The sequence below is a fragment of the Arachis hypogaea genome, chromosome 14, assembly GCF_003086295.3.
Source record: "Arachis hypogaea cultivar Tifrunner chromosome 14, arahy.Tifrunner.gnm2.J5K5, whole genome shotgun sequence".
Classification (NCBI taxonomy): domain Eukaryota; kingdom Viridiplantae; phylum Streptophyta; class Magnoliopsida; order Fabales; family Fabaceae; genus Arachis; species Arachis hypogaea.
The window spans coordinates 143002996-143029691 of record NC_092049.1 but is presented as its reverse complement, the minus strand read 5'-3'; the positions used below and the strand labels follow the sequence as shown (position 1 = coordinate 143029691).

Here is a 26696-nt window from a genome sequence, read left to right as displayed (position 1 = left end):
TCCATACAAAAAAACACACACTAACTCTCCACCTTATTTAAAAACACCACCATAATTTCAATAATAAAAATAAAAAGTTCTATAGTCGTATAGATTAGAATTAATTTTGCTAATCACTAATTCAGTATTCACGTGGGAGTGAAAGCGAACGAGGAGTAAAATTACTAAATTTGAAGGGACCCGACCTCTCTTAACATAATCGTGGTAGAAGGGTGAAGGCGGGTGGCGGCGCGTAATTGAATCCCGCTATCTGAGAGGCTCCCGCCCCACGCAGCAGTTACGTTAGATTAGGGTTTATTTGTTTGTCAATTGAACTTTGAAGGCGTCATGGGTTCTGTGAAGAGGAAGTCTGCAGAACAAGAAGAGCTGGAAATTCCTCCTTCTCAGAGGCAGAAGCAGCAAACCTCAAACGACGATTCCGTCGTCGAAGAGGGATGCGGCTGCGTCCACCACGTGTCCTATCCGGAAGGTTATGTTCCCAATCCCAGTGGCAGCAGCAACCCAAAGTCGTCGGAGCCAGCTAAGAAGTTCCCGTTCCCTCTCGACCCCTTCCAGTCCCAATCCATTGCTTGCCTCGAAAACAATGAATCCGTCATGGTGCCTCTACCTATTCTTCTTCCCTCTTCTTCTTCTTCTTATTATTACACAAATTATTCAAATGATAGAATAGAATCTGCTGTTTGCTTGCTTTGTTACCAGGTATCTGCTCATACATCTGCCGGGAAAACAGTGGTGGCCTCATACGCCATTGCCATGTCTCTGCGCAATGGACAGCGCGTTATCTACACTTCCCCTATCAAGGCCCTTAGCAATCAGAAGTACAGGGACTTCAAAGAAGAGTTCTCCGATGTCGGCCTTATGACCGGTGATGTCACCATCGATCCCAATGCTTCCTGCTTGGTCATGACCACCGAAATATGGCGCAGCATGCAGTACAAGGGCTCTGAGGTCACCAGGGAAGTTGCCTGGATCATATTCGATGAGGTCCACTACATGCGCGATCGTGAAAGGGGTGTCGTTTGGGAAGAGAGCATTGTTATGTCCCCCAAGAACGCTCGTTTTGTATTCCTATCTGCCACCGTGCCCAATGCAAAGGAATTTGCTGATTGGGTGGCAAAGGTGATCTTTTTCGTTTTCTGTGACTTGTGATGTGTGTAAGAGTGTATAGATGGTGATCCCATGCTTTGTGTTACTTGCAGGTGCATCAACAGCCTTGTCATATTGTTTATACTGATTACCGACCAACTCCACTCCAGCATTATATTTTTCCCGCGGGAGGTGATGGCCTATATTTGGTTGTAGACGAAAAGGGGAAATTCCGCGAAGACAGCTTCCAGAAATCACTGAATGCTCTTGTTCCTCCTAATGAGGGTGATAAGAGAAAAGAAAACGGCAAGTGGCAAAAGGGTTTGGTGCTGGGAAGACTCGGTGAAGAAAGTGACATATTCAAGATGGTGAAAATGATCATTCAGCGTCAATACGATCCTGTGATACTGTTTAGCTTTAGCAAGAGGGAGTGTGAGTTTCTTGCGATGCAGGTGAACTACAAATTTTGGTCATTGTTAAGAGTCTCTAGCTTTATGTTTATTCCATTCCATTCATTTGGGATGCAGTGTTCCAGCTGATGATATCTTCATTGCTTCTTGTAGATGGCAAAAATGGATCTTAATGGAGTTGAGGAGAAGGATAGCATAGAAAAAATATTTTGGAGTGCCATGGATATGCTTTCAGACGATGATAAGAAATTACCGCAGGCAAGTTACATACTTCTTCGTCAGTGTTTTTTTCTGGCAACTAGAACATCACCATCCCCTCATGCCCATTTCTAAGTTTTAATACTTACCGAATTGTTCAGCATACTTTGTTGAGGCAGCATCTTAGAAGCTAGTAATCTTCAACAGTTGGGGATGTGAGTTAGAAAATGGAAATGTGTTTTAGAAGAGGATAATTGAGAAGAGTAGACCAGCCGAGAAGTGAGTAACTCAAGTGAAAGCAAAATGTGTTTGTAACTCATTCATTCCCTATTGCCACTTAAGTGAAAATTTCCCGTTTAAATGTGGATGCTGAAGAGAATCACTTATTCATTGGGATTTTATTTTAAATAGATTTTATAGTTGAGGAGAGTGATTTTCTACCATAAAATCTTCCCACAACTTGTTCAATGCTTATGCTTGTCCTCTGGGGCACGATTGCTTTCAGACTAGCTATCTAAATATTTGATAATTTTATTTTGATTGAACTTTGTGGGGCTCATCATTTTGAAGGTATTTAAGTTTTTCACCTCTGTTCTTATGGATTTGATCAGGTTTCAAACATGCTACCGTTGCTGAAACGTGGAATAGGAGTGCATCATTCTGGCTTACTTCCAATTCTAAAGGAAGTGATTGAGATTTTATTTCAAGAAGGACTAATAAAGGTTGGTAGATAAACTATGATATACGATGCTTTGTTCATCCCCAAGCTGTCTACCTGCAACACAATTGTATACTTTACTTCCGTAATTTGCTTAATTATTTTCCCCAACATGATTTCATTCTTGCTGAAATTTAGTGTTAGAAATAAGGAGAATATCCTATAATAAATCATATCTTAGTATATCAAATTATATATCCTACAATTAGCTGAGATATCTAACTAGAATTAGGGTTTCGCTGTCATTCTGAATAGAGATCGTATTCCTCTGTTGTAAACACACATTCTATCAGAATGATATATCCACATTGTTTTCTAGTCTTTGTTCTCTTTTCCTTCTCTCCTGCCTAAAACTTACAATCTCAACATGTACTTTACCTAAACTTTTTGAATCATGCTATCCCAAAATATAGTTTACAACAGGTTACATCTGCAGTAGTCTCACATGGTTAGCAGAAGCCATTGCAAATTTATATTGCTTATATATATATATTTCCTATTTTCACAATAATTTATTTTCTGCTTATTGTTTAAGGGGAAGATTCATTATGCACATCACTTGAATATTTATCAGTGAATTCCTTGTTTGAGGAAATTATTAAATTTTTCTAATCATTGAAATATTCTTCTTTAGTGTTTGTTTGCAACAGAGACCTTCAGCATTGGTTTGAACATGCCTGCAAAAACTGTTGTTTTTACCAATGTCCGAAAATTTGACGGGGATAAGTTTAGGTGGTTGTCTAGTGGAGAATATATTCAGATGAGTGGCCGAGCTGGTCGACGAGGTATTGATGAACGTGGAATATGTATCCTCATGGTTGATGAGAAAATGGAACCTTCAACTGCTAAAATGATGGTTAAAGGGGCAGCTGATAGTTTGAACAGGTAGAGTTGTCGATTGGACTATTAGTGAAAAATTATTTAAAACCCTGAAACAAATAAAAATTGATGATCTTTTCCAACAAACTTGTTTTGTAATTCTCGCATTGTAGCTTGTTTAAAGAATTGTTGTCTCTTTATTACTTTTATCATCCCTTGCATTTCAGTGCCTTTCATTTGAGCTATAACATGATTTTGAATCAAATGCGCTGTGAAGATGGTGATCCAGAAAATTTGCTCCGAAATTCCTTTTATCAGTTCCAAGCTGATCGTGCCATTCCTGGTCTTGAGGTTTGTTTAAATTTATGAATGCTTGCAATACCAGTATTTATATGTAATGACAGTAATGTATCCTGATCACTTTTCCATAAAATTTTAATTCCAAGATCACTTCTTATGCATGCTCAATTCCTTATAGTGAATTTACTCCTTTAATGAGTGAACATTTGCATATGAAAGTGAATAATTGTGCATTTTTAGAATTCTGAAAATATGATTGTGGGTTAAAAAATATTTCTTGTGTATGTAAAGTTAAAATTGTTTGATTAACACTGAGGTATACCCATTTTGTATGAGTGCATGCAACAACAAGCAGGTAAGGATAAAATTGTTTTTACTTTAAAGGAATATATCAGTCAATTGTGTCCAGTGAGATAGGCTTAACTGAAAAGGAAATATTCCATTCATTCAACTAAAATGGATAACACACAACACAAAATATCAGCGAAAGAATACCTTTCAAGGAACCATAGCTTCTTTCAGAGTTGTTCTATAGAGAGGAGAGAAAAAAGATTCCTCACCTTGTATTGTTGATTTGGAGTTTATATTGTGAATGAATAATTTTTCTTAATGATTTTTGCATATCTAGAAACAAATAAAGATTCTTGAGGAAGAGAGGGAATCAATTGTTATTGAGGAGGAAAATAGTTTAAAGGATTATTACGATCTGCTGGATCAGCACAGAAGCTTGAATAAGGAGGTTCATGACATTGTAATATCTCCAAGGCACTGCTTACCATTTTTACAGCCTGGGAGGCTTGTTTCACTTCATTGTACTTCATGTGATGAAGATCATCACCCAATTTTTTCGGAGGACAAGTTGACTTGGGGATTGGTGATTAATTTTGAAAGAGTTAAAAGTAATGCTGAAGGTGAGAATTCATAATGGCTCCTGGTGATTTATATTTTATATCAAAACTTTAGCTTATTTATTCTAAAATAGTCAATGCTATCTTTTAGATGATGCAACCATAAAGGCAGAAGATGCGTCTTACATGGTTGATGTCCTTACAAGATGTGTGGTTACAAAAGATAAGATTGGCAAAAAGTCTGTTAGGATTGTTCCTCTTAAAGAACTTGGACAACCTCTGGTGGTTTCAGTTCCTATCTCTCAGGTAAGACCTTCAAACTATGTAATTTATTTGCAGGATCTGTGTAATTTGTGATTTATCTGATTGCTTTATCATCTAAATCACCGCCGTCGAACAAACAATGATTAGAAGACAAAGGGATGCCAAAAACGTAATACTATCCTAAATAAAGTCAATGGTTGCAAAGGAATCATTAAAAAGCTATTATTCCTTTCCAACCTTACAATCAAAGCACATAAAAAATGAGGATTGTCATGTGATTTCTGCTTCTATGCAAGAGTCAAAACCTCTGAATTTTCATGGGTTATTTTCACATGTTAATGCACCCACAAAAAAAGGAAGTATCCACAAAGTTGTAAGCATTTAATATATTGAAAATCTAGAAGATATCTAATACAGTAATACTTCCTTCTTTTAAGTAATTCAGATGGATAATAGAGTATGACTAACTCCTAAACACTCATGACAACAAAATCATGTTTTCATTTTATATTTTGAATTTTATAGCTGTTGCTTTTAATAGCTCATCAGATATATAAATTCAATAGTTGGAACTATATCTTGCCCAATGTCCAATCCATTTTCCATTGTTAAAATGCTGATTTCTAGTTTTTGACATCACTGTATGTTTGTGGTTTTCTAAATTTTCTGATGTAAATTCCTTGCTGTATTGTTTACAGATTAATACGATAACCAGTCTTCGTCTATATATACCAAAGGATCTTTTGCCATTGGAAGCTCGAGAAAACACACTAAAGAAAGTGTTGGAAACTCTTTCCAGATTTGGTGAGAAAGGTTTGCCTCTTCTAGATCCGGAAGAAGACTTGAAGGTGTGATGTGATTCTATTCATTTTTCATTCTTTTTCTTTGCCCAATTGAAATTCATTATTTTTTATATCTCAGATCCAGAGTAGCTCGTACAAAAAGTTATCCCGTAGGATAGAGGCTTTGGAGAGACTATTTGAAAAGCATGAAATTGCAAAGTCACCACTTATAAAGCAGAAGTTAAAAATGTTGCACAGGAAGCAAGAATTGACTGCAAAGATAAAGTCCATTAAAAAAACATTAAGATCTTCTAGTGCTTTGGCCTTCAAGGATGAACTTAAGGCAAGGAAGAGGGTCCTTCGCAGGCTAGGGTAATGTAACTACCTAAGTTGCTTTCAATTTGTTGTTGACTTTTTCTTTTGTGGTTTGGTTCCTATAAGACTTATTTGTATCAAACGATATCAGTTGCGTAATGTGATTGACTATTGTTTGTGAAAATGATATTTACATGAGATCTCTATTGCAGATATGCTACAGGTGATAATGTGGTCGAATTGAAAGGAAAGGTTGCCTGTGAAATTAGTAGTGCAGATGAATTAACCTTAACAGAGCTCATGTTCAATGGTGTCTTAAAGGACATAAAGGTGGAGGAGATGATTTCTCTCCTGTCATGTTTTGTCTGGCAAGAAAAAATTCAAGATGCTGCCAAACCCCGGGAAGAACTTGATCTGCTTTTTGTACAATTGCAAGACACTGCTCGGAGAGTTGCCCAACTTCAGCTCGAGTGCAAGGTAATTGCTATATGCAAATTGTTTAAATGAATCACACCTAATTGTATATGAAGATTGTGATTCCAGATTGATATGGAAAAATACATTCCAGTTAGTGTGTTAACTGAAAATCCTTTGGATCCCATTTGTCTCTGTTTTTCTTTCTTCTCTATTTAGGGTGTCTTCCAACCCTGACATCAATTCTACAAATAGTATGCTTTGTGAGCTTAGGGTCTAGCAAACCAAACTAAAATCTGATAATTGAAATAGAAAAAAGAGGATCAGTGCAGCCCTCTATAAATAAAGTTAGTTCCCAGGATTTAAATATGTAACCTCTGACCTCTGGCTCACGAAAAGGAAACCTCACCATTTGTGTCAAGCTGCACTGAAATTGTCAGTAATTTAAAATTTGCGAAAATTGCTTTGTCCTTTTTATTGCATCATTTTCAGGTTACACGTCCTTTCATTCATGTAGTTCAGTTAGGTCCTTAGATGTTTCTCATATCTCAGATTTTATGTTTGCATTTCACCAAGAGGATTGATTTTGCCATGCTTAGCTTGTGCCTCTTAAAATTTTCTATTCTCTGTTGTAAAATGCTTTAACGAGTTCCCTTACTTTGGATCTCTTACCCACATTTTGTTTTTAATTGAAAAAAAAAAAATAAACAGGTGCAAATTGATGTTGAGAGTTTTGTGAAGTCATTTAGGCCGGATATTATGGAGGCTGTGTATGCTTGGGCAAAAGGTTCAAAGTTCTTTGAGATCATGGAAATTACACAGGTTTTTGAGGGTAGCTTGATTAGGGCAATTAGACGGCTTGAGGAAGTTCTTCAGCAACTAATAGAAGCCGCCAAGTCCATTGGGGAAACTCAACTAGAGGCAAAGTTTGAAGAAGCTGTTTCCAAAATCAAGAGGGATATTGTGTTTGCAGCATCCCTGTATCTGTAATTTCCAACATCCCTTCTAGAAACTGTGTTATCTACCTAGATTTAGGTTTAGATCATGAGAACGCATAGGTAATCATTGGAGTAGAAGGGAATGTGAAGCACCGTGTGGAGGACAGTACAATATCCCCTGACCCGTGGCATTCAACCTTGCTTCTCCCCCTTCAGTTTTGACCTTTCACGCACTGATACCTACAAACCATTGTAACTTGTAGAAAACAAATACTGTATTTTATTTACTATTAAAATATTCATTTACAAAATACTTTTATTGTTTATTTCATTTTTTCTTTATTATAGCTTCCAAAGTCAACTGGCACTCGAATCATATCATGATGGGGGACAGTTACGAGTTAATGTGGACAGTATTTTGTTTATTAAAAAAATGGGGTTTTTGTCATTTGAACACGAAAGTATCAATTCGAGAGTTGACGCCTTTAGATAAAACTTCCCTTTTTTCCCCTTGTATTATTTTGAGGATAAATTGGAAATAAAGAACCTCCTTGTTAATCTTTCCGTACTAGTTTAATGTAAATCGTAATTTTCTTAAATGTAAAAATCGTTTGGTGTAATATGAACTCATAAGAATAATTGTGTATTATACATGAATCATTTTGACCACTTTTTCTTCATTGCTTGTAGTACGGCATCCTATGGCATGCTAGCTCCCTCATGAGTCATGTACAAGCAGTAACTTCAAGTGTAAGCCATAGCTACTGGCTGCTAAGAAAGAGAGAGACAAGGTTACAAAAACCCAGATAATGCTAATGGCATTATGCATTGTCTACAAGCAGAATCATATCCTTCTCATCACTATCACCCGACGACACTAATGTTCCATTCCATCTCATTTCATCTGTTGTTTCTTTCACTCTCATAATGACGTCCCTATCATCTCTAATAATAAGCGCTCCTTTGGGACGAACAATCCGATGCATCTCGATTAGAATATCACTAATATCACACCTGCAACACACAAATATATAATAATATCAACACTCACCATATATGATATATACTGAATATTAGTGATGTTATTATTACGCTTACTTGTCCTTATACATACTGAATATACCACATGCGTGTATCAAGTCATATGTTCGCGGGTATGTTGAGAAGGCCTCACACCTGAAAGAATAAAGATAACAACAGAGAAAGCAGAGTAGAGTAAAAAACTACACTCAAGTGTTAGCTAATAGCCTAATACATACATACATACCAATCCATGTAAGTCCCAATAAGGCCACGTTCAAAGATAATGGGAAGACTATTATTGTTGATGTTGCCTTTTGCATCAACGGGAACAACATTCATAACCCAAACTGGATATTTCATTTCCGCCATTGTTGCTGCAAATCCACCAAACTCAGCATTCATATCCATAACGTTCCGATATCTACCACAGCACAGGGACTTTAACATCTCCCCGTAACGGGATACTCTCCTTCTCCATCTCCTATTATCTTCATCAAAGTTAACCCTCGGTCGATGCGTATCCTTCTCCTCTGGAATAGCAAAAATACATGCACTCATTTCTGTATACCTGTTGAAATTTGAAATTTGAATACCTCTGATAGAATATATTAGCATCCATTAGTATTGATTAGAATTATTTAATATATCTGAATATTTATTATAGAATATTATGTTTTTATTATTGTGATTTTCTTAATACCTATAAATTTTTTTCTATATTATATTATTTCAGACAACTTGAATACACTCAATAATACATATATCATTTCTTCAGTTTAGTCTCTTGTTTCTAACAACCTATGATTTTCTTGCTTAACATACAGAAATCAATTAAAGCTTAACATGATTAATGAATGATTAATTACCATCCAGCATCAGGGTCAGGGTCTGATGATGAGTTGCAGAACTTGGGGTGTCTCCCCCATGTCTTCAACTTGTGTATGCAGCCCATATGATTTAGGGATTTTTGCCATACAGCAAACTGATCGCTCTCAGCAACTTTTTCCCAACACAGTTCCATTGCAAGCTCTTCCAACATGCTCTGCTCCTTTTCCAACTCCTTAGCCTCTCTTCCCCATGCATTGTAGTTCACCCTCCAATTTATGGGTGGCCCCGACAGCACCCAGTATCCACCCGGCCGCAAAATCCGGTCCATCTCTCTTAAGTAAAGCCCATCTGTTATCATGAATCATATGTTCAAATGTGTTTCTTCAAAGAGTTTGTGCTCTGCATAAACAAGAAAGTAGGAAGAATTGAGCAGAAAATAAAATACCATTATCAGTCCATGGGACAAGGCATCTGGAGCAGTGGGCCATGTCAAATGACCTTGAAGGGAATGGGAGCCTATGAATGCTTAACACTCCAAGCATTGCTGGGAGTCCCCTTTCCAGAGCAAACTGTACCTGACCTTCATGCTCATCGCTCGGTGCAATTGACATTGTCAAGATACCATAGTCCATTAGAGCTGCTCCAAAGCTTGCAACCTTCAATTAGTTAAAAGAGATATTTTGCATCCCAACTTAGCTTGATGTCAAAGAATACAAGAGATAGAAAGGGAAGAGTAAGCGTACCCCGCAACCAACATCAAGAGCTGTTCTGATATGGGGGAGAGGAAGGAGGCGGCTGAGAGCATGAACGTAACCGTTGACACCGTCGGGGAAGGAAGTGCCACCTCCCGGAAAGAGAAAACGGTCACCTTCCAACCTGACCCAATTCTGAGACTTCTTATAGTTGACGAGCTTAGGGAAGGGGACGTTGGTGAACCATGCGGAGTCCTTGCTTTGGGGCCAAGGGAAGGGGGTCTTGTAACCCACGGGCCTGGGTATCAAGCACCTCAGCCTCTCTGGAGGGCTTTGTGGGCAGTGACGCTCTTTCCGGAACATTCTGACCTTGGGAAACCTCTTCTGCCTGCGAGGGTCGTGGCATGGACAGTAGTTGGTGTAGTTGCTTGCGCAGAACTCAAAGGTGGTGTGACGACTGTAATCCAAATCCAATAATGGTTGAGGAGTGAAGGTGAAGACCGAGGAGGAGGTGGCATAGGAATATATGAGGTACAAGAATAGAGAGCATGGGAAGAGGCACAACAATATGGTCCTGAGATTCAGATTTTGGGATTGGGGAAGGGTAACCCATGCCATCTTCATGCTACGAGCGAGCGTCTAACATTCTTCTATCTCTCCTTCAATACAAAACGCATTTAATTAGGATCTCGCGTTCACTGCATCAGGGCTGCCATATGGCAAGGTTAAGTAGTAATCAAAAAGATAAAGGAGATAACGAGATGGAACGACTCTCGTGTTGCCTTCTCTGTCCTTGTTATTATGTCTATCATTATCATATCATGTGTCATCTACGCTACTACTGGACATGTTATATATATTTTTTTTTGGTGTCTTAAATCCATGTTATATGATTGTCCACCAACATATTCAACCATATATACTATAATTTAGAAATACAAACATAAATACATTAAAAAAAGCAAGTTATTTAATTTTAATTTTGAGAAGATTTATTCTACTATCAAAAGATTTATTCTAATTAAGTCTGTCCTCTCTAAATAAATAGACTTCTACAAAAGCCTAAGTCTGACTTATTTATTAAATAGGTATGTCCTAATCAAACCTAATACAGAATAAATTGGATAAGTAAATTTACTCATGCTTTTAATTTTAGATTTTTCTTAAATTCTTTAATTTTTTTCACCGGAACCAAAATAATAATAATAATAATAATAATAAAGAGATATACCTACACATTTGCATACTTTATTCAAAATCACAAAACTGTACACGATAAAATTAGTATCGCATACATCTTTAAGGTAGTATTTGTTTTGAGGTACTAGGAGAGAAAAACTGGAAGACTAAGACACAGTATCATATTTGTTGGTTTAAAGACTAGTATTAAAATTTCTGTCTCTGTCCTCAAAATTTTAGTATTTCAGTACTTCTAAAAAGTAGGGATACAAGAGATTGAAATTTTTAGAGATAGAGACAGAAACTTGAATAACATTTTATACCTAAAATACCATCATTTCAATTAATTATTTCTAATTTTATTCTTTGTGCAAATTAAATTAGAACTTCATTCTTGTTTCAATTTCTATCTCTTAGTCTTTATCTCTTAGTCTCAGTTTTTCAATCTCTGTCTCTCCACCAAATACTAAAGGATCAAATAGGTTTACTTTACATTTTTATTGAATAAATGAATGAGCTCAATAGAGATTTATCCATTTTAAGCTTAGGTTATATTCTCTTTCTAAATTGTAGTAATTTCAAATTTTGTCAAATTAAACTCCAAAGTAGTCCTTGAGATTCACGGATTGCATTGATTTAGTTCTTAACTTATCAATTACACTGTTTATATCTCTGACTTTGTTAAAAATGCAACACGTTGATCCCTCTCCACATTTTCGGCCAATTCACCTGCTGCCGGCAGTGACATAGCACTGACATACCACGCTGGCGTATATAACGGCTAACTGAGGTGGCAATTGGAACTATTTGACTCATTATGATCCCTCTACTTATTTTCAACCTTAATTTCAGCATCATATCTCTATCGCTCTTCACCTTCTTCTCTTTGTTCAAGAACGTTCTTCTCCTACTTCATTGTTGTTACTCTTTGTGAAAGCAAAATCATGATTGAACGTGCGAGTTAGGGTCAATGAAATTGCATTGAATATCATTATAATGATGAAACCTTTAGAACCTCAATTGGGAAGTTGTGGATGTCATTAGTCCAAGGATTTTTTTCTTAATAGGGTTAATGATCTTGAGAGCTTTTCATATTGTACTTAAATCCAGAACCAAATGCTATTTTTCATACTCTATCACCCTTTTTGACCTTTCCTTTGGCTTCTATGTAAGCCAATTCATACCATAACAAGCTGCTAGATGTGTCTCCAAAACGATAAAAGATCATTCTTGATGGCTCCATATACCATGGAAATAGCTACAAGTTCTTCTCCAACTCATCCAAAACGGCCTTGCCTCCTGTGTGGATGCAAAAATGTTCGAATGCAAGCTTGAAATCTGGAATATATGCTTTGACTTTCAGCTTTAAAAGATTCTTAACAACCAATGTTGCAAAGAATAGCAACTTCTCAGATGTTGGAAGCACAAGAGGGCCTAATGTGGTGATGTTGGTTTTCAAAGCATCTCATGCAATCATCATAAGGTCGTTTGATAATGTGACACCAACTTTGCCATTGGCATCATCTTCTTGTGTAAAGCAGCTAAAGCTGTTGTCTTCACTGGCCTTGTTCGTGCAAACAATGTGAAACAATTAGAATTTTGACCGTCTCTAATAAGATCTTTTGTTGGAAAGTAGAATTGCAATTCCTCCCACACGGAACAATCTGAGACGAGTTTCGATCAATCATTTTTAGTATACCAATTCAAAGTAATATTTTCCGTGCTAACTACTAATGCATATGAGTTGGGATGTATTTGGAGAAGCAAGATCAATCGCCCCATTCCACCCAAGTTAAAGCTCTTCTTTATATTCCCTCATTCCCTCAGAGCTTATAGTGATTGACAATATTTACAGACAAGGATGGAGTTGGATTGAACAGGCTACAATTTATAATCAAAATCCCACAACGCTCTGGCACCCACCACCGAAGAGTAACAATAAAGAAGTAGGAGAAGAATGTCCATGAGCAAAGAGAAGAAGATGAAGAGCGATAAAGATCTGATGCTGAATTAGGGTTGAAAATAGGTAGAGAGACCAATAAATTAAATAATTCTAATTGCCACCTCAGTTAGCTGTTATATACACCAATATAGCATGTCAATATAGCATGTCAGTGTCATGTCACCGTCGGCGACAGGTAAATTGGCCAAAAATATAAAAAAGAACTAACGTGATAAACAGTACAATTGATAAGTTAGAGACAAAATTTATATAATTTGTAAATCTCAAAAATTACTTTGAGGTTTAACTCAATTTCGTCATTACAGGAGCAAATTTAAATTCTAAGTGACGCACACAACATATTATTAGCCTTAGTCAGGCTGGTTTACTTCAATCTGTATGTAATTTACTCGAACTATATTCGCTGTATTAGAATTTAATTAAGGAAGGGGAAAAAAAATGAGTCCGCATTACTTACAAAAGTTTATTATTTGTACTAAGCAGTAATCACTGCAGCAATATTGTGTAAAATCTATAGAACTAACTTTATATATAGTCAAATAGCTCATTTTTAAAAAATTTTAATTTTAAAATTTAAAAAATTAATTTTAAACTAAAAAAATATGTATTTTTTCACTTTTTTATTTTTTTTGTCTTTTATTTTTTTTTTCTCCATAACATCTCTCTCTCGACATTTTTCTCTCTAATTACTTTTAGAAATTCTTGTACAATAATTTTAGATATTTTTTTTAAATTTTAAATATTATTTTTAATGAATTTAGATTTTTTTTTTTGTTAGATTTCATATATATATATTTTTAATGATTTTAGATTTTTTTTTTCTGAAAAAAAAAAAGGAGAGACACAGAGAAAAAGAGAGATTTATGTTACCATGTTAGTGATGTTATCACGGCTACAAATGGTAGAAGATGATGTGTCCGTTGACCATAAAGGACTAGCGGCTGCTAGGGGCGGCTAGGTGACGTGGATGGAAGGGCTCTAATGTGGGATTAAAATTATTCTTAATTTAAAGAAGTTAAGTCTCAAAATAATTTCTGAAGTTGTACTCGAACCTCAAAGTGATAACTGATGTTAATAATTATCTAAATTTATCCTAAAAATTGCACTCCAAAACAGTTCCTGTTCCATTTAGAGTATGCTTCCGAAACTTTATCGACAATGCGGTTTGAGAAAGACTCGGAAGTGTTCTCTTGAAAACTGTTAACCTTGGCGTGGAACCTGCAAAAAAGATTCTAATACTCAAGTCAGCTCGAGAATTAAGAAGTTAAAGGAAATAAAACTAAGAAATAAAATTAAGAAATAAGGTGATACTCAAGTTAGCTCGAGAATTAAGAAGTTAAAGAAAATAAAACTAAAAAATAAAATTAAGAAATAAGGTGTGGAGACAATTGCTCTGTATTTTCAATGATCCACTGATTGCTCGTGCTTTTTCTGCCTTCCTTTGACGAGTCGTGCTCGTCTGTTTAAATAGATCTTAAGGTGATCTATGTTAGGTGAATACTCGAGTAATGTTCAGTTTTGTTGGGTTTGTTATTAGGATTAAAATTCTGAATTCCGTTGCACAAGAATATCGGCATGATTTAAATTTGTAGACTTGTTCTTGTAGTTTGTTAGCCAAAAATAAAGAAGAATTTGGTCGAAAATATTGGGAAGGTACAATTTTTAAGACTTTTTCGTTCATAAAAAAACTGAATTGAACTGATTTCTATTAAAACATCGTCGTTTTATATTAAAAAAAAAAAAAAGCAATCCCCCTTCTAAAACCCTACACCCTTCTTCTATTACCGAAGGCAATTTATATGTTTATAGCATCTTTGACCATTACAAGCACCCAATTAAGATAGGTTGCTTTTTTAAGAATATATTAATGAATGGCTGTTTACCAATGTTATATTAAAAGTTAAAACTAGATAATTAAGCATATTCGATTAATATGATAATTGAATGGTCCAAGTCCAACTGCATATTTGTTTATGCTACGGTGCATGTTAAATGAGCAAGACACAACCCTAAATTCAGCAAAGGCAATATAAAGTGTATATAAAACAGCCGAAAGAAAAAGGCAAAATACACTCGGCTGAAAGGGAGTGTTAACTATTTTGGGTAAAGTAAGACTCTAACTTTGTATGGAGCACTTTGCAAAAGGGAGAAAGGTAATCTATATACTATACTATTAAGTATTAATTAAATTTAAAATCACTTAAAAGCAAAAAGTTACGAGAAATATTGCCTTCTGTTCTGGGAGAAGAAGAATGAAGAACGGGTTTCACATTTCAAATTCTTCCTCCTATCTTTTCTTCTAAACGACGAAGAGAGCGACAAATTAGATTTTGACTAATTAAATTTTTGGACATGTATTTAAATTGTAATATATTAATAATTAAATATATTAAATTTAAAATTAAAATTTAAAATTAAAATTTTAATTTTATTTAGTTTGTATTTTAAATATATATTTAATTTAAAAAAATATTAAATTTATTTATAATTTTTAGATATATTTATTTTATTTTTTTTAATTATTGTAATAAAAAGTTAAATATTGTATAATTTTTAAAGATTATCTAATTGAATTGTAATTAGAAATAGCACAGGCAATCTTGGAATTATCAATTTGGTTTGAGGGTATATTTGGAAGAAACTATAACCAACGCTACTTAATAGTCAACGGTGCATGATAAAGGTGAGGTCGGGGGATCCGGCGGAGTAGTTAGTGGGAATGTAAAAAAGAGGTTAATTGGAATTGGATTGCTGTGTTTGTGTCGCTGTCACTTGTCACTTACCCACCAATTATTGTATTTGACGCCTCATACAATTTAATCTCACAAGTCAGAATCTCTCTCTCTTTGCGTCAGTGAGTGTCCGTGCTCAATTTGGGAACTCAGCTCAACCCAACACACAACACTCAAATCAATTCCCTCTCTCCTGTGGCCGTTGCTTCCTTCAGTATTCATTCATCGAAATTCCGTTACCTATTTATATATGCTGTTGCCGCCGTTCTCTCACCAAACCAAATCCAACCTTTATTTGAATATTTATTTGGTATTTATATTCATATACCAACACCAAGCCGTTCTATTCTTTCTCACTCACTGATTGGGTCTTCCATTGAGGAGGAGGATGACGCTGATGAATTTAGAGAATATATGGACCAGAAAGACTCTAATAGGCCTTGCCTTGGGACAGTTCCTTTCTCTTCTCATCACTTCCACCGGCTTCACCTCTTCCGAGCTCGCTAAAAAAGGTCAATTCTCTATTTCTGTCTCTCTGCGGTTATTGTTATTCTGGATTTAATTCTGTCTTGCCTTTCTATGCTGAATAGTAGAACTTGATTGTAGGAATCAATGCGCCAACTTCGCAGTCTTTTCTAAACTATGTGCTCTTGGCCATTGTGTACGGAGCTGTTCTGATACACCGAAGAAAAGCATTCAAGGCTAAATGGTATTATTATATTGTTCTTGGATTGGTTGATGTTGAGGCAAATTTTCTTGGTAAGTCTTGTGTTGAGTTTAGTTGGCTTGGAATTGGATGCTCTTACCCTGAGCGATTGGCAAACTAATAATTCTGAATGAAAACATACATACAGTTGTGAAGGCATACCAATACACATCACTTACTAGTGTCATGCTGCTTGACTGCTGGTCCATCCCCTCTGTCATGCTTCTCACATGGCTTTTCTTGAAAACTAAATATAGATTCAAAAAGATTACCGGTGTTATAGTTTGCGTCGCTGGCCTTGTCCTCGTCGTCTTTTCCGATGTTCATTCCGGTGACCGTTCAGGTGGCTGCCTCTGCCTTCTATTTACATTCATTTTTTATTCCTTGCCTCCTCTTATATTCAATTCACTTGTCTTGTCTTGTGTTAGGTGGGAGCAATCCTCGCAAAGGAGACCTTCTTGTTATTGCTGGTGCTACCTTGTATGCAATCAGTAATGTCAGTGAGGTAAGTTCATTGTATTTCTTCTCTGCTCAATGCATGTCTCAACATTGTGCCACACCATAATAAATACATGCGCTACTTACCATTGTTTATTATTATACAAGGGTTTTTCGCTTGTCCTTTTTGTTGCAGGAATTTCTGGTGAAAAATGCCGATAGAGTTGAGCTCATGGCAATGTTAGGTATCTTTGGTGGCATTATCAGTGCCATTCAAATGTATCCTTTAAGAAAATGATTATATCAGCATCGCTCTGTTTTGAATACTTCTCATTAGCTTTGTTCTGTCGCATAGCTCAAAACTCCAACTCCAATCTTCATTAAAAATTCAACTATTCATCTGTTCAATGGTATAACAAGTGATATAGCTCTGGAATTAACTAGGATATGTTCTACTGATCAAGTAGTTTCTACAGGTGAAAGAATAAAATTCATTCTTAGTTTCCTTTTCCTTCGTTTTTTGGTATTATTTTTTTCCTTTTTTCTGTTGCTGCCTTAATGACTACAACAGATGTATACTTGAGCGCAATGAACTCAGATCAATTCATTGGTCAGCTGGGGCAGTAAGCTCTCTCACTCTCCTTCAGTTATTGTGAATGTGCCTTCTTAATTAGGATGCCTGTGTGAATGCTGTGTTTGTTGAACATTTTACCTTTCGCTGAATTCTTTTCTAGGCTTAAATGAAGTGTTAAATGCTGTTACAAAGGCTAATTAATTAGTGTGATGCAAGTTCTATAAAACATTGTTATTCAAATTAATTTCTTGTGATGTTGGTTTCAGGCACTCCCATTTATTGGATTTGCAGTGGCTATGTTTATGTTTTACTCTTTAGTCCCTGTTCTGCTTAAGGTATGTATTCAAATCGCAGTAACCCTGCTGATATTCTCTTTGGGATGCCTTTCTTTAGTTCTAATACGAATATCTCTCTCTATCTAACTCGCCTCAATGTTTAATTCTGGAATGTATAACTTAATGATAATTATGATGACGATGAGAAAAATGCATGAGAGGTGGAGAACTGGAGATGATTCCTTTTTAATGGAGAATAATATATATGTAGTATGTGATGTGACTGATGAGTAGCATCTTATCTTTCACCACTTTACATGGTTGGAGTGCTAAATATGAGATGATGAATGACGTGTGCTTTTGTGACAGCGTAATGGTTCTACAATGCTGAATCTGTCTCTGTTGACATCAGACATGTGGTCAGTGGTAATTCGCATATTTGCATACCATGAAAAGGTGAGGCAAAATTGTTGACTCAGCTCTGCGTCTGTGGTCTCTGTCTGTGTCTTATGTTCCCTTGGAAATCCCTCCATTGCAGGTTGATTGGATGTACTTTGTAGCCTTTGGTGCGGTTGTTGTTGGGCTTATTATATACTCTGGGTATGTATCTGTACTCTCTCTCTCTCTCTTGATATGTGTAAATAGATGTAGAAGGATGAGGTTGTGTTTATTTGGCGTTTATGTATTGAAGGGGTGAGAAGGACGAGGATGAACAGCCTGCCAATGTTGGTGAAGAAGATAAACAAGACGAGGAAGCCAATCCAGAAGGAGGAAGTCATAGCAAAGCAAATGTGGCTGGAACCTCCAAAACCTGGGTATCTTAACCAGCCGTAGATTCTTATGTTATAGACTTGTAGGAACACTCCTTCATATCAGAAATGGAGATTGGAGAAAGAGTTTATTTTTTCATACATCTAATGTGCAAGCTGTCTTTTTTGACGAACTATTTTATACTAATAAATCACGTCTACATTACATTACATATACTCATCAATCTCGCGGATATCTATTTGAGCTAGTTATAATCTTTTTTTGGTTTGAAGGTGAGATATGATATTTATAACCTAATATGTACAGTTAAGCAGCTCATACTAAAGACTGAAGGAACTACTATTTCATTAACATCAAAATTTATTTCAAACTACAGGGAAGTAAAAATACTTAAGAATGAGAGGGATTCTTAAGGAAACGTATTCATGATTAATATATTTAGAGTTTTGGGTTTGTAAGATATTTATGTATTAAATTGTTGATTTTTAGTACAAGTTTGTCTTTCTAGTTTCTATATTTCATGTTGATTAATATCTGGTTTCTGGTATTGAAAAATTTTTTCGTTTCAAAAATAATAAAAAAAAAGTAAACTTGACTTTTAAAAGTTAATTTTCGTCAAAAATTGTAGTTATTATATTTAATAAATTAAATAATATTTTTTATAAGTACAAATTATAATAATTATATTTGATGAATTATTTTAAAATAATTTAATAAAAATAAATATAGATATTTATTTATATAAAATTATATTCAATTTTTAATTTTAACAAGTATAAATAAATTTTAAATAATATTTTTTAAATAATTTTAAAAATACTCTTAATTTTTAAATTTAAAAAGACATGTACATAATTTTTTATTTACTAAATATAAAATAAGATATTTGTATTTTACTAAACCCTGCCAAAATAGGATTAGCTGCACCTTCCATTTATCACAATGGCCAACATTTTCATTTCATTTATTTTTATAATATTAATCATTTGCAAGGCGTATGACTAGTTCTTGATAGTTGATACGATCAATGGGTGTTCACGACAAATTTTATTTGACTTTCATTTGGGAATTTGTTTGCAGAATTGTAACAGATTAATTCTATATGTTTTATGATACGAAATAATAATAATTTAAAAAGGAAAAAACAAAAAGAGAAAAAGAAAAGAAAAGGGGAGAAATTAGTTTGAGAGTTATTTCACTTATTTGGCAATAAGCAGGGGATTAGTGGGCAAGAGACTGAGTGACAAAGAGCAAGAAGAGTGAGAGCATCGAGCATCAGCGATGAAGGCTTCAACTTCAGGTTGGTGCCTTGGCCCTACAACTGCATCGCATCCTGGCTTCTCACGAAATGGATGCTCCTTCCTTGGCGCTTCTTCTTATGCTGCTTCGGTCTTGGTGCACCGCAACAGAGGCATAAGTTGCTCTTTCCAGAAGGACAGCTCCGTCAAAGTGCTCCGGCGAATCCTGGAGAGCCCTGGGGTCCACCAGGGCCCCGCTTGTTTTGATGCTCTGAGTGCCAAGCTCGTTCAAGACGCCGGCTTCTCCTTTTGCTTCACCAGCGGTAAATTCAATTCCCTTCATTTCTGTCATTTACATAAATACCCCCCTTTGCTTCATGTACTTGCACTTGTTCTGCTTCTGCTTGTATAGGTTTCTCAATATCAGCTGCTAGGTTGGGGTTGCCGGACACTGGCCTCATCTCTTATGGAGAAATGGTGGATCAGGGCCGGCTAATTAGCCAAGCTGTCTCCATTCCTGTGATCGGGGATGCCGATAATGGCTATGGCAATCCCATGAATGTCAAGAGGACTCTCAAGGGATACATTTCAGCTGGTTTAGCAGGAATCATTCTTGAAGATCAGGTCTCTTCCTCTACTTCTTTAACTCCATTCACCTTGGATTGCTTGCTACTCTTGTATCCATTGTTTCAAATTTTTGATAAATTGCTTCAAACTAATTACTAAGTGATCTATCATATCATTGCTAGGTATCTCCAAAAGCATGTGGCCACACAAGAGGAAGGAAAGTGGTCTCCAGAGAAGAGGCGGTCATGCGAATTAAAGCAGCCGTCGATGCCAGAAGAGAGAGTGGCTCTGATATTGTCATTGTGGCGCGCACAGACTCTCGCCAAGCACTCTCCATGGATGAAGCACTCACCAGGGCTAGGGCTTTTGGAGATGCTGGCGCCGATGTTCTTTTTATTGATGCACTCACTTCAAAAGAAGAGATGATGGCTTTTTGTCAAGTTTCTCCCCTCATTCCGAAAATGGTATGTTTTTATTCCACACTCCAATCACAGATAAACATGTTATATATTGTTAACTAGTGGTACTCTTGTGTAGAGCAATATGCTTGAAGGAGGAGGCAAAACACCAATACTCACTCCTCTGGAACTAGAAGAAATCGGTTTCAAACTTGTTGCTTATCCCCTTTCCTTGATTGGGGTTTCTATACGAGCAATGCAGGTGACTTGCCTTCCCTTTTTTGAGGCGGCAAAACACTTTTTTTAATTGATCTACGTCTGCTAATTTGTTCCCTTGGATTTTAACGAAAACAACAGGCATATTGATTGATCTTTATCATTAGCAAGTCATAAAGGCATTGTATGGTGTCCAAAGGATTCTTACTTGACTTCCTATATTACCCTGAAACAATGATTAATATTATCTGTGTGCAGATAGGGTCAGGATTGAGAATTTGAGATGAAACATGCTAAGCAATATTTATATGCTTGTGATGATAGCGTTTGATTTACTATGACAGAAGTTATACCCTTGTACTTATACCTTTTAATTTTTATCATTTCTGTTTTTAACTCTTCTATAACAGGCAAGTAGTCCTTATTCTTGTTACGTATTTCACCTTCTCTTGATCTTTCATTTGCGGTATCATTTATGACCAATTCTTTACAGATAAATAATATCTATGATTTAATATCCAGGATTCACTTGCTGCAATTAGAGGAGGCCGTATTCCTCCTCCTGGAAGCATGCCATCTTTTGAAGAAATTCAGGATATCTTAGGTTTCAACACTTATTATGAAGAAGAGAAGCGTTATGCTACAAGCACATTTTCAAAGAGAGGTTGGAGAAACAGCTCTTAACACAATTACAACCCATTTATATAGGGAAAATTCAGGCTTGTAATCTTGCAGTATTGTTATTTGTCAGATAGCGGTAGCCTATACAGTATACAACGGAGAGATCAATATGATACAGAGCAAACAAGTCAGAGTCCCAAAGATCCCATTGTAGAAGTTATAACTCCTGAAGTGTACAATAAATATGGCGGAGATGGTTCAAGGGACCCTTTTTCTGGGATCTGGTCTCGAACTCTAAGAGTCAAAATAACTGGCAGGGATGGATTTGAAAAACTTGATCTCAGGATACCTGTAAGTGACAGAATTTTCTTTATATCATGCTGAGATTATTGTATTTACTTATTTTATACATGGTTATGTGTGTTCAAAATGGTGCTTATTTTCTAGTCTCTGGAATGGACACTTGTGATGATTATTGCTCCCTCCTTTTCTCATATAATAACAATACATGTACTCTTGCTATGTACAGGCTGGATTTCTGGACGGACTCACAAACATAGTTCCTGGTATTATTAGTATTTTATAGTACCTCTGATGTTTAGTGGATCTCTTCCAAATTTTATTTCTGTTCAATAATAACTTGGCTTATTTTTATCATAACTATATACAGCTTTGGGTGGTGTAAACATTAAAGAATTGTTGGACGATGCTGCAGAGGAAATCGGGGGGAAAAAGCTGTTAGATTTTAATGACAGGATGGGTGACAGGATTCAAGTATTTCTGGAGTGATTGAACGTTGCCTAGTCTCTCATTCTCATATCTGTGCTATTCTAGTTGCGTTCTTCGGTTCTTCCTTGGATTTCCTATAAAAGCTGTTTAAAATGGGAACATTTGGAAGTGTGATGCCTTTCCCTACAAATCTGATGGTAATAGATCATCATCTCTTTCACTACTTCATTGCTTCTGATATTTGGTGTGGGAGAGTTTGTTTTGAAAGCTCAGTGATCTAGTTCTGGTCGATGATGCTGATTACAGGATAACGGAGATTAGAGGAAGGAAAACTAAAGCAAGGAGGTACCATTGCATGCATGGGTCTATTATCCAAATGTACTACTCACAATAGTCAATAGTGTAGCCATAAAGTGGAAATCAATCAAAACTTACTTTATATTTCGTTATATCCGAGAACATTTGTTCAATCATAAATATGCTTGCTTTGGCAATTCGTACAACAGTCAACACTGATTGAGAAAAATATTAGATAGTCCTTATTTTTGCACCGGGTAGGTTATTTTATTCTACCGACAATTATTTTCTCAAAGTTTAGTTCAGTCGTGTACTACTCAGAGCAAATGCAGAAGAATGCGTACACATGGTGATAGCATCCCTATTATGTAATGTATAACACGAATCAACAAACATCACAGTTGTTCACTTTACACAAACTATAGTTTAAGATACATCCAGCAAATTCATGTCTAGATGTACACCACTAGTAGCACTTTTGGGTTGTAAGTTGTAACTAAAACTACCCAATGATCATGATCCTACTTCGCCATGCAACTCAGCAGGGATAAATTTCATTACGATAACGAGGAATAATATCATAAAATCACAAAATATAAATTATTTTTAAGTACTTAATGTGAGTGAATTAACCATATTAAAGAAATTTAATTACAGCAAAATTAAATGTTCAGTACAAATGAATTAGTAAGTGTTTATTTCGTTGCTATTAAGTTGTTATTTTTTTTTTGTATTCAACAAATTTTTAATAATAAAAAATACTAAAAAAATTAGAAGTTATAATTTATATATTTTTTTAATTTACTTGAAAAAATATTTTAACATAAATAAATAATATTTTTATACTGTTGTATTCAACTATAATTAATAAAAATATATTTTTATATGAAATATTTAAATATTAAATTATTTTTATTTGTAAAAAATATTTAAAAAATTTATTTTAATAATTTTTATAAAATATGTATTCTATTATCTTAGTTAAAGAGTGATTAATTTTTATTTTATTATTTTATTTATTTTTTCAGTTTAGAAGATCTTTAACTAAGTTTATAAGTTTTAATATTGGAGTGGTAGTGGTGTTTTTTTTAAATGTAGATTGTTAGAGTGTTATACTCAAATGTGAAATCGTTTATCATAGGTATAGAAATCGGACCGTCCAATTTATTAGAGGTATAGAAATCGGACCGTTCGATTTCTGAGAGGTACACAAATCGGACCGTCCGATTTGTGTTAAAAAAATAAAAAATTTTAAGTACAGAAATTGGAATTTGTATACTTCCACAATTTTAAAAAACACCAAAAATTACAATGTTAAAGTGCATGTTTGGGCGCCATTATTTTGTTAAAAAAAGATCTTTTTTCATTGAAAAAAGATCTTTTTTATTTTTTAACGTGTTTGGCAAATTTCTAGTAGTAAAAGTAAAAGCACTAGTAAAATCAAAAAAAGATCTTTTTTGAGAAGTTGTAATTTACATCTTTTTTTAAAAGATCTTTTTTCCTTAAAAAAAATGTTTTTCATGTAATAAATAAACAAAAAAATACTTTTATATTGTTATACCCAAACATAATTGATTGATAAAAAGACCTTTTTACATGAGATATCCAAACATAAAATTACTTTTACTTCTCTATAAGATCTTTTAAAAAAAGATAACTCGAAAAAAGATCTTTTTTAAAAAGCTCACCCAAACAAGCCCAAAGTATATCACCACTTTTACTTCCATAACAAAAAAAAAATTAGCCGAATAATGGAAGCATAAGAAAGAAAGTAATTAATTGTAGAATAATTTCCTGACCAGTACAATGTCAGTAAATATGTATTTTACGGAAGGTGAAGATTCTCTGATTCCCATGAATTTATTGGGATTAGGATTGTCGAACTAGATAGAGCGATTGCAGTTGCAGTGAGCAGTGAGCAGTGTGCAGTGAGCAACCATTCTTACAGTTACCAACACAGAGCAGCCATGGCGGGTTTAGCGGTCAGCAGCGGCAGCCACGGTGAGCTTCTTGTTCTGTTTCTGTTTTTGTTTATGGCTTTAACTTTTTAAGTGCTGAGCAATCGAAATCGAAATCGTTAGTAGAGCCGGCGGCGAAGGTGCTCCGGAGAATCCTGGAGAGCCCGGGGGTGCACCTAGGGCCAGCATGTTTCGATGGTCTGAGTGCGAAGCTGATAGAAGGCGCAGGGTTCTCGTATTGCTTCACGAGCGGATTCTCGATATCGGCTGCGAGGTTGGGGTTGCCAGACACTGGGCTGATCTCTTACGGTGAAATGTTGGATCAAGGCCGCCTCCTTACTGAAGCTGTCTCCATCCCTATCATTGGCGACGCTGACAACGGCTATGGCAATCCCATCAACCTCAAGCGAACCGTCAAGGGCTTCATCCGAGCTGGTTTTGCCGGAATCCTTCTTGAGGATCAGGTCTCTCCCAAAGCATGCGGCCACACACGGGGAAGGAAGGTGGTTTCCCTGCAAGAGGCTGTCATCAAGATTAAAGCCGCCGTCGACGCCAGAGCTGAGATCGGCTCTGATATTGTCATCGTTGCTCGCACTGATGCTCGCCAGGCTGTCTCCCTTGACGAAGCCCTCCTCAGGACTAAGGCTTTTGCAGATGCTGGAGCCGATGTTCTCTTCATTGATGCACTTGCTTCTGTTGAAGAGATGCGAGCTTTTTGTCAGGTTTCTCCTCACATTCCAAAAATGGTATGCTCTTTTACTCTTCTAACTCTACTCTCCTCCACCCGTATTTACATCAATTTTTGAGATCAAATGTCATGAGTGCAGGCCAATATGCTTGAAGGTGGAGGCAAGACACCAATACTCACTCCTCAGCAACTTGAAGACATTGGTTATAAAATTGTTGTTTATCCTCTTTCCTTGATTGGTGTCTCTATTCGAGCAATGCAGGTGATATCATTTACCAACACATTCACCAATCATTATTCAGTTGAATAGTTTTCTGGATTGAGATGAGATATGCCATGGTTGAATTTGTAGGATGCACTCGCTGCCCTTAAAGGAGGCCGCATTCCTCCTCCTGAAAGCATGCCGTCTTTTGAAGAAATCAAGGATATCGTAGGGTTCAACACCTATTATGAAGAAGAGAAGCGTTATGTCACAGGCGCTTCTTCAGAGGGAGGTTGAAGAAACAACTCTTGACACTAAATAACAATCTATACTCTTATAAAAAGGGATAAGAATTATAGTGTGATGGCTGTAGGCTTTTTAGACTAATGGAATCTACTCCATTCTTGTGGAAGTTCCATATCTGCTTACTTTTTTGTTTTTTGTTTTTTTTTTTGTTTTTAATTTAATATATATCATTATTCATTATAGATATTTCAAGGGACCCTTCTTCTGGGGTGCGACCTCAGACGCTGAGAGTTAAAGTAGCTGACAAAGATGGGCTTGAGAAACTTGATCTCAGGATTCCTGTAAGTAGTCATGCTCTCTCAGGTGCAATGCATTTATTTGGCTTTAAGAAGTATCCTTGTAACTTAAGAGTGCTTGGGCACTTCAAAAGAAAAGAAAAGAGTAGTGGTTAATGCTAAATACTGATTCCTTATCTCATAAGTCACAATAATACTTACACTTTGCTATACAGGCTGGATCTTTGGACGGGCTCACAACTATAGTTCCTGGTACTATTAGTATTTAGAAATTCTTCAGTAATGTTTTAAGTAGACATCCCTTCTAAATTTGGGTAACCTTTTTGGTATTAATTTATGTTTTTGTTTTTATCATTTCGTTATAAAAGCTTTGGCTGGTGTGAACATCAAAGAACTGGTGGATGATGTAGTTGAGGGAAATGGGGGGAAAAAGCTGTTAGATTTTAGTGACAGTATGGATGAAAGGATCCAGGTATTTCTGGAGTGATTCCATAGTGCTCGAGTTTCTTGGTTCCAACGGTAATTTTGTTCTGCACTTCTTTGCATTTATTTGATGAAATATTCTCTCATTTGACTTTATTGGATCCACAGTTCAACACACACTCATGCACGAAAGTAATGTGTGAGGAACATTTTGGTGAGACAACTTATTGCTTATAAGTTATAATGCTGTTACAGGAAATCCCAAGACAAATTAGCTGGAGCTGAGGATTGAGAGATACCATGAAGCCGGAGCATGTAGTACTGTGGTTATTGACAAATTGTGTAAAGATGTATTACTTTACTTTTAATGGCATGTTGAAAATACCTTGTTTCTATCATCTGGGTAGTCTCATAAACGCGAAAGCAATACCCTGTGTATTAATTATGGTTGTGAAATGTTGAGAGACAATGTCATGGATTAGTAGTTTTCCGAGCAACTATGGTGATTTCCACCATCAACTTACTCCACCACTTTTACCTTGTG

The 26696-nt window shown here is 35.8% G+C and overlaps 5 protein-coding genes across 8 annotated transcripts; 4 read left to right on the top strand and 1 right to left on the bottom strand.

Moving 5' to 3' along the window:
- Positions 1–17: 17 nt before the first annotated feature.
- LOC112798292 (DExH-box ATP-dependent RNA helicase DExH9-like) lies at positions 18–7403 on the top strand. Its single transcript, XM_025841555.3, has 13 exons — positions 18–597; positions 700–1119; positions 1200–1538; positions 1650–1754; positions 2306–2416; positions 3047–3297; positions 3459–3582; positions 4160–4442; positions 4531–4685; positions 5342–5491; positions 5565–5797; positions 5953–6217; positions 6866–7403. Exons 1-13 carry the CDS (start codon positions 328–330, stop codon positions 7142–7144), a joined length of 2985 nt encoding a protein of 994 aa, XP_025697340.1. The 5' UTR covers positions 18–327; the 3' UTR covers positions 7145–7403.
- A 261-nt stretch (positions 7404–7664) lies between these two features.
- Positions 7665–10463, bottom strand: LOC112798293 (probable methyltransferase PMT19). Of its 2 annotated transcripts, none has more exons than XM_025841557.3 (6): positions 9687–10463; positions 9389–9599; positions 8982–9291; positions 8360–8683; positions 8191–8268; positions 7665–8106 (listed from the first exon to the last, which is right to left on the bottom strand). In XM_025841557.3, exons 1-6 carry the CDS (start codon positions 10257–10259, stop codon positions 7914–7916), a joined length of 1689 nt encoding a protein of 562 aa, XP_025697342.1. In that variant the 5' UTR covers positions 10260–10463; the 3' UTR covers positions 7665–7913. The 2 variants fall into 2 exon arrangements, with proteins under 2 accessions (XP_025697342.1, XP_025697343.1); XM_025841558.3 differs by having other exon boundaries at positions 8207–8268; positions 9687–10460.
- A 4998-nt stretch (positions 10464–15461) lies between these two features.
- Positions 15462–18484, top strand: LOC112798291 (uncharacterized). The gene is made up of 10 exons (XM_025841554.3): positions 15462–16021; positions 16116–16268; positions 16364–16558; positions 16644–16720; positions 16850–16932; positions 17225–17276; positions 17494–17562; positions 17872–17958; positions 18041–18102; positions 18194–18484. Exons 1-10 carry the CDS (start codon positions 15898–15900, stop codon positions 18324–18326), a joined length of 1035 nt encoding a protein of 344 aa, XP_025697339.1. The 5' UTR covers positions 15462–15897; the 3' UTR covers positions 18327–18484.
- Positions 18485–19273: 789 nt separating this feature from the next.
- Positions 19274–22545, top strand: LOC112798290 (uncharacterized). Of its 2 annotated transcripts, XR_003199957.3 has the most exons (9): positions 19274–19834; positions 19924–20135; positions 20261–20542; positions 20616–20738; positions 21215–21356; positions 21444–21664; positions 21843–21879; positions 21984–22239; positions 22349–22545. XR_003199957.3 is itself a non-coding variant. In XM_025841553.3 (8 exons), exons 1-8 carry the CDS (start codon positions 19555–19557, stop codon positions 22100–22102), a joined length of 1416 nt encoding a protein of 471 aa, XP_025697338.1. In that variant the 5' UTR covers positions 19277–19554; the 3' UTR covers positions 22103–22545. The 2 variants fall into 2 exon arrangements, 1 of the variants encoding a protein (XP_025697338.1); XM_025841553.3 differs by having other exon boundaries at positions 19277–19834; positions 21984–22545.
- A 1499-nt stretch (positions 22546–24044) lies between these two features.
- LOC112798288 (uncharacterized) lies at positions 24045–26649 on the top strand. Of its 2 annotated transcripts, none has more exons than XM_025841552.3 (8): positions 24045–24340; positions 24424–25043; positions 25125–25247; positions 25338–25479; positions 25677–25774; positions 25945–25981; positions 26098–26248; positions 26408–26649. In XM_025841552.3, the coding sequence occupies exons 1-7, from the start codon at positions 24307–24309 to the stop codon at positions 26214–26216; spliced, it is 1173 nt and encodes a 390-aa protein (XP_025697337.1). In that variant the 5' UTR covers positions 24045–24306; the 3' UTR covers positions 26217–26248; positions 26408–26649. The 2 variants fall into 2 exon arrangements, with proteins under 2 accessions (XP_025697337.1, XP_025697336.1); XM_025841551.3 differs by having other exon boundaries at positions 24047–24340; positions 24421–25043.
- The last annotated feature ends 47 nt before the right edge of the window (positions 26650–26696 follow it).

What these genes read in the sequence shown, in the direction of transcription:
- LOC112798291 (XM_025841554.3), top strand. Translation starts at nt 15,898, where the DNA reads ATGACGCTGATGAATTTAGAGAATATATGGACCAGAAAGACTCTAATA. An exon ending in ATTATCAGTGCCATTCAAAT is followed by an intron (nt 16,933 to 17,224) that starts GTATCCTTTAAG and finishes TGACTACAACAG; the next exon opens with ATGTATACTTGAGCGCAATG. An exon ending in TATTTGCATACCATGAAAAG is followed by an intron (nt 17,959 to 18,040) that starts GTGAGGCAAAAT and finishes CCTCCATTGCAG; the next exon opens with GTTGATTGGATGTACTTTGT.
- LOC112798293 (XM_025841557.3), bottom strand. Translation starts at nt 10,259, where the DNA reads ATGAAGATGGCATGGGTTACCCTTCCCCAATCCCAAAATCTGAATCTC. An exon ending in TGTCCCATGGACTGATAATG is followed by an intron (nt 9,292 to 9,388) that starts GTATTTTATTTT and finishes TCATGATAACAG; the next exon opens with ATGGGCTTTACTTAAGAGAG. An exon ending in TTCAGTATGTATAAGGACAA is followed by an intron (nt 8,107 to 8,190) that starts GTAAGCGTAATA and finishes TGTGTGTTGCAG; the next exon opens with GTGTGATATTAGTGATATTC.
- LOC112798290 (XM_025841553.3), top strand. Translation starts at nt 19,555, where the DNA reads ATGAAGGCTTCAACTTCAGGTTGGTGCCTTGGCCCTACAACTGCATCG. An exon ending in GAATCATTCTTGAAGATCAG is followed by an intron (nt 20,136 to 20,260) that starts GTCTCTTCCTCT and finishes TATCATTGCTAG; the next exon opens with GTATCTCCAAAAGCATGTGG. An exon ending in CTCCCCTCATTCCGAAAATG is followed by an intron (nt 20,543 to 20,615) that starts GTATGTTTTTAT and finishes ACTCTTGTGTAG; the next exon opens with AGCAATATGCTTGAAGGAGG.
- LOC112798292 (XM_025841555.3), top strand. Translation starts at nt 328, where the DNA reads ATGGGTTCTGTGAAGAGGAAGTCTGCAGAACAAGAAGAGCTGGAAATT. An exon ending in TTGCTGATTGGGTGGCAAAG is followed by an intron (nt 1,120 to 1,199) that starts GTGATCTTTTTC and finishes TGTTACTTGCAG; the next exon opens with GTGCATCAACAGCCTTGTCA. An exon ending in AGTTAAAAGTAATGCTGAAG is followed by an intron (nt 4,443 to 4,530) that starts GTGAGAATTCAT and finishes GCTATCTTTTAG; the next exon opens with ATGATGCAACCATAAAGGCA.
- LOC112798288 (XM_025841551.3), top strand. Translation starts at nt 24,307, where the DNA reads ATGGCGGGTTTAGCGGTCAGCAGCGGCAGCCACG. An exon ending in AACTTGATCTCAGGATTCCT is followed by an intron (nt 25,775 to 25,944) that starts GTAAGTAGTCAT and finishes TTTGCTATACAG; the next exon opens with GCTGGATCTTTGGACGGGCT. An exon ending in GCTCACAACTATAGTTCCTG is followed by an intron (nt 25,982 to 26,097) that starts GTACTATTAGTA and finishes TCGTTATAAAAG; the next exon opens with CTTTGGCTGGTGTGAACATC.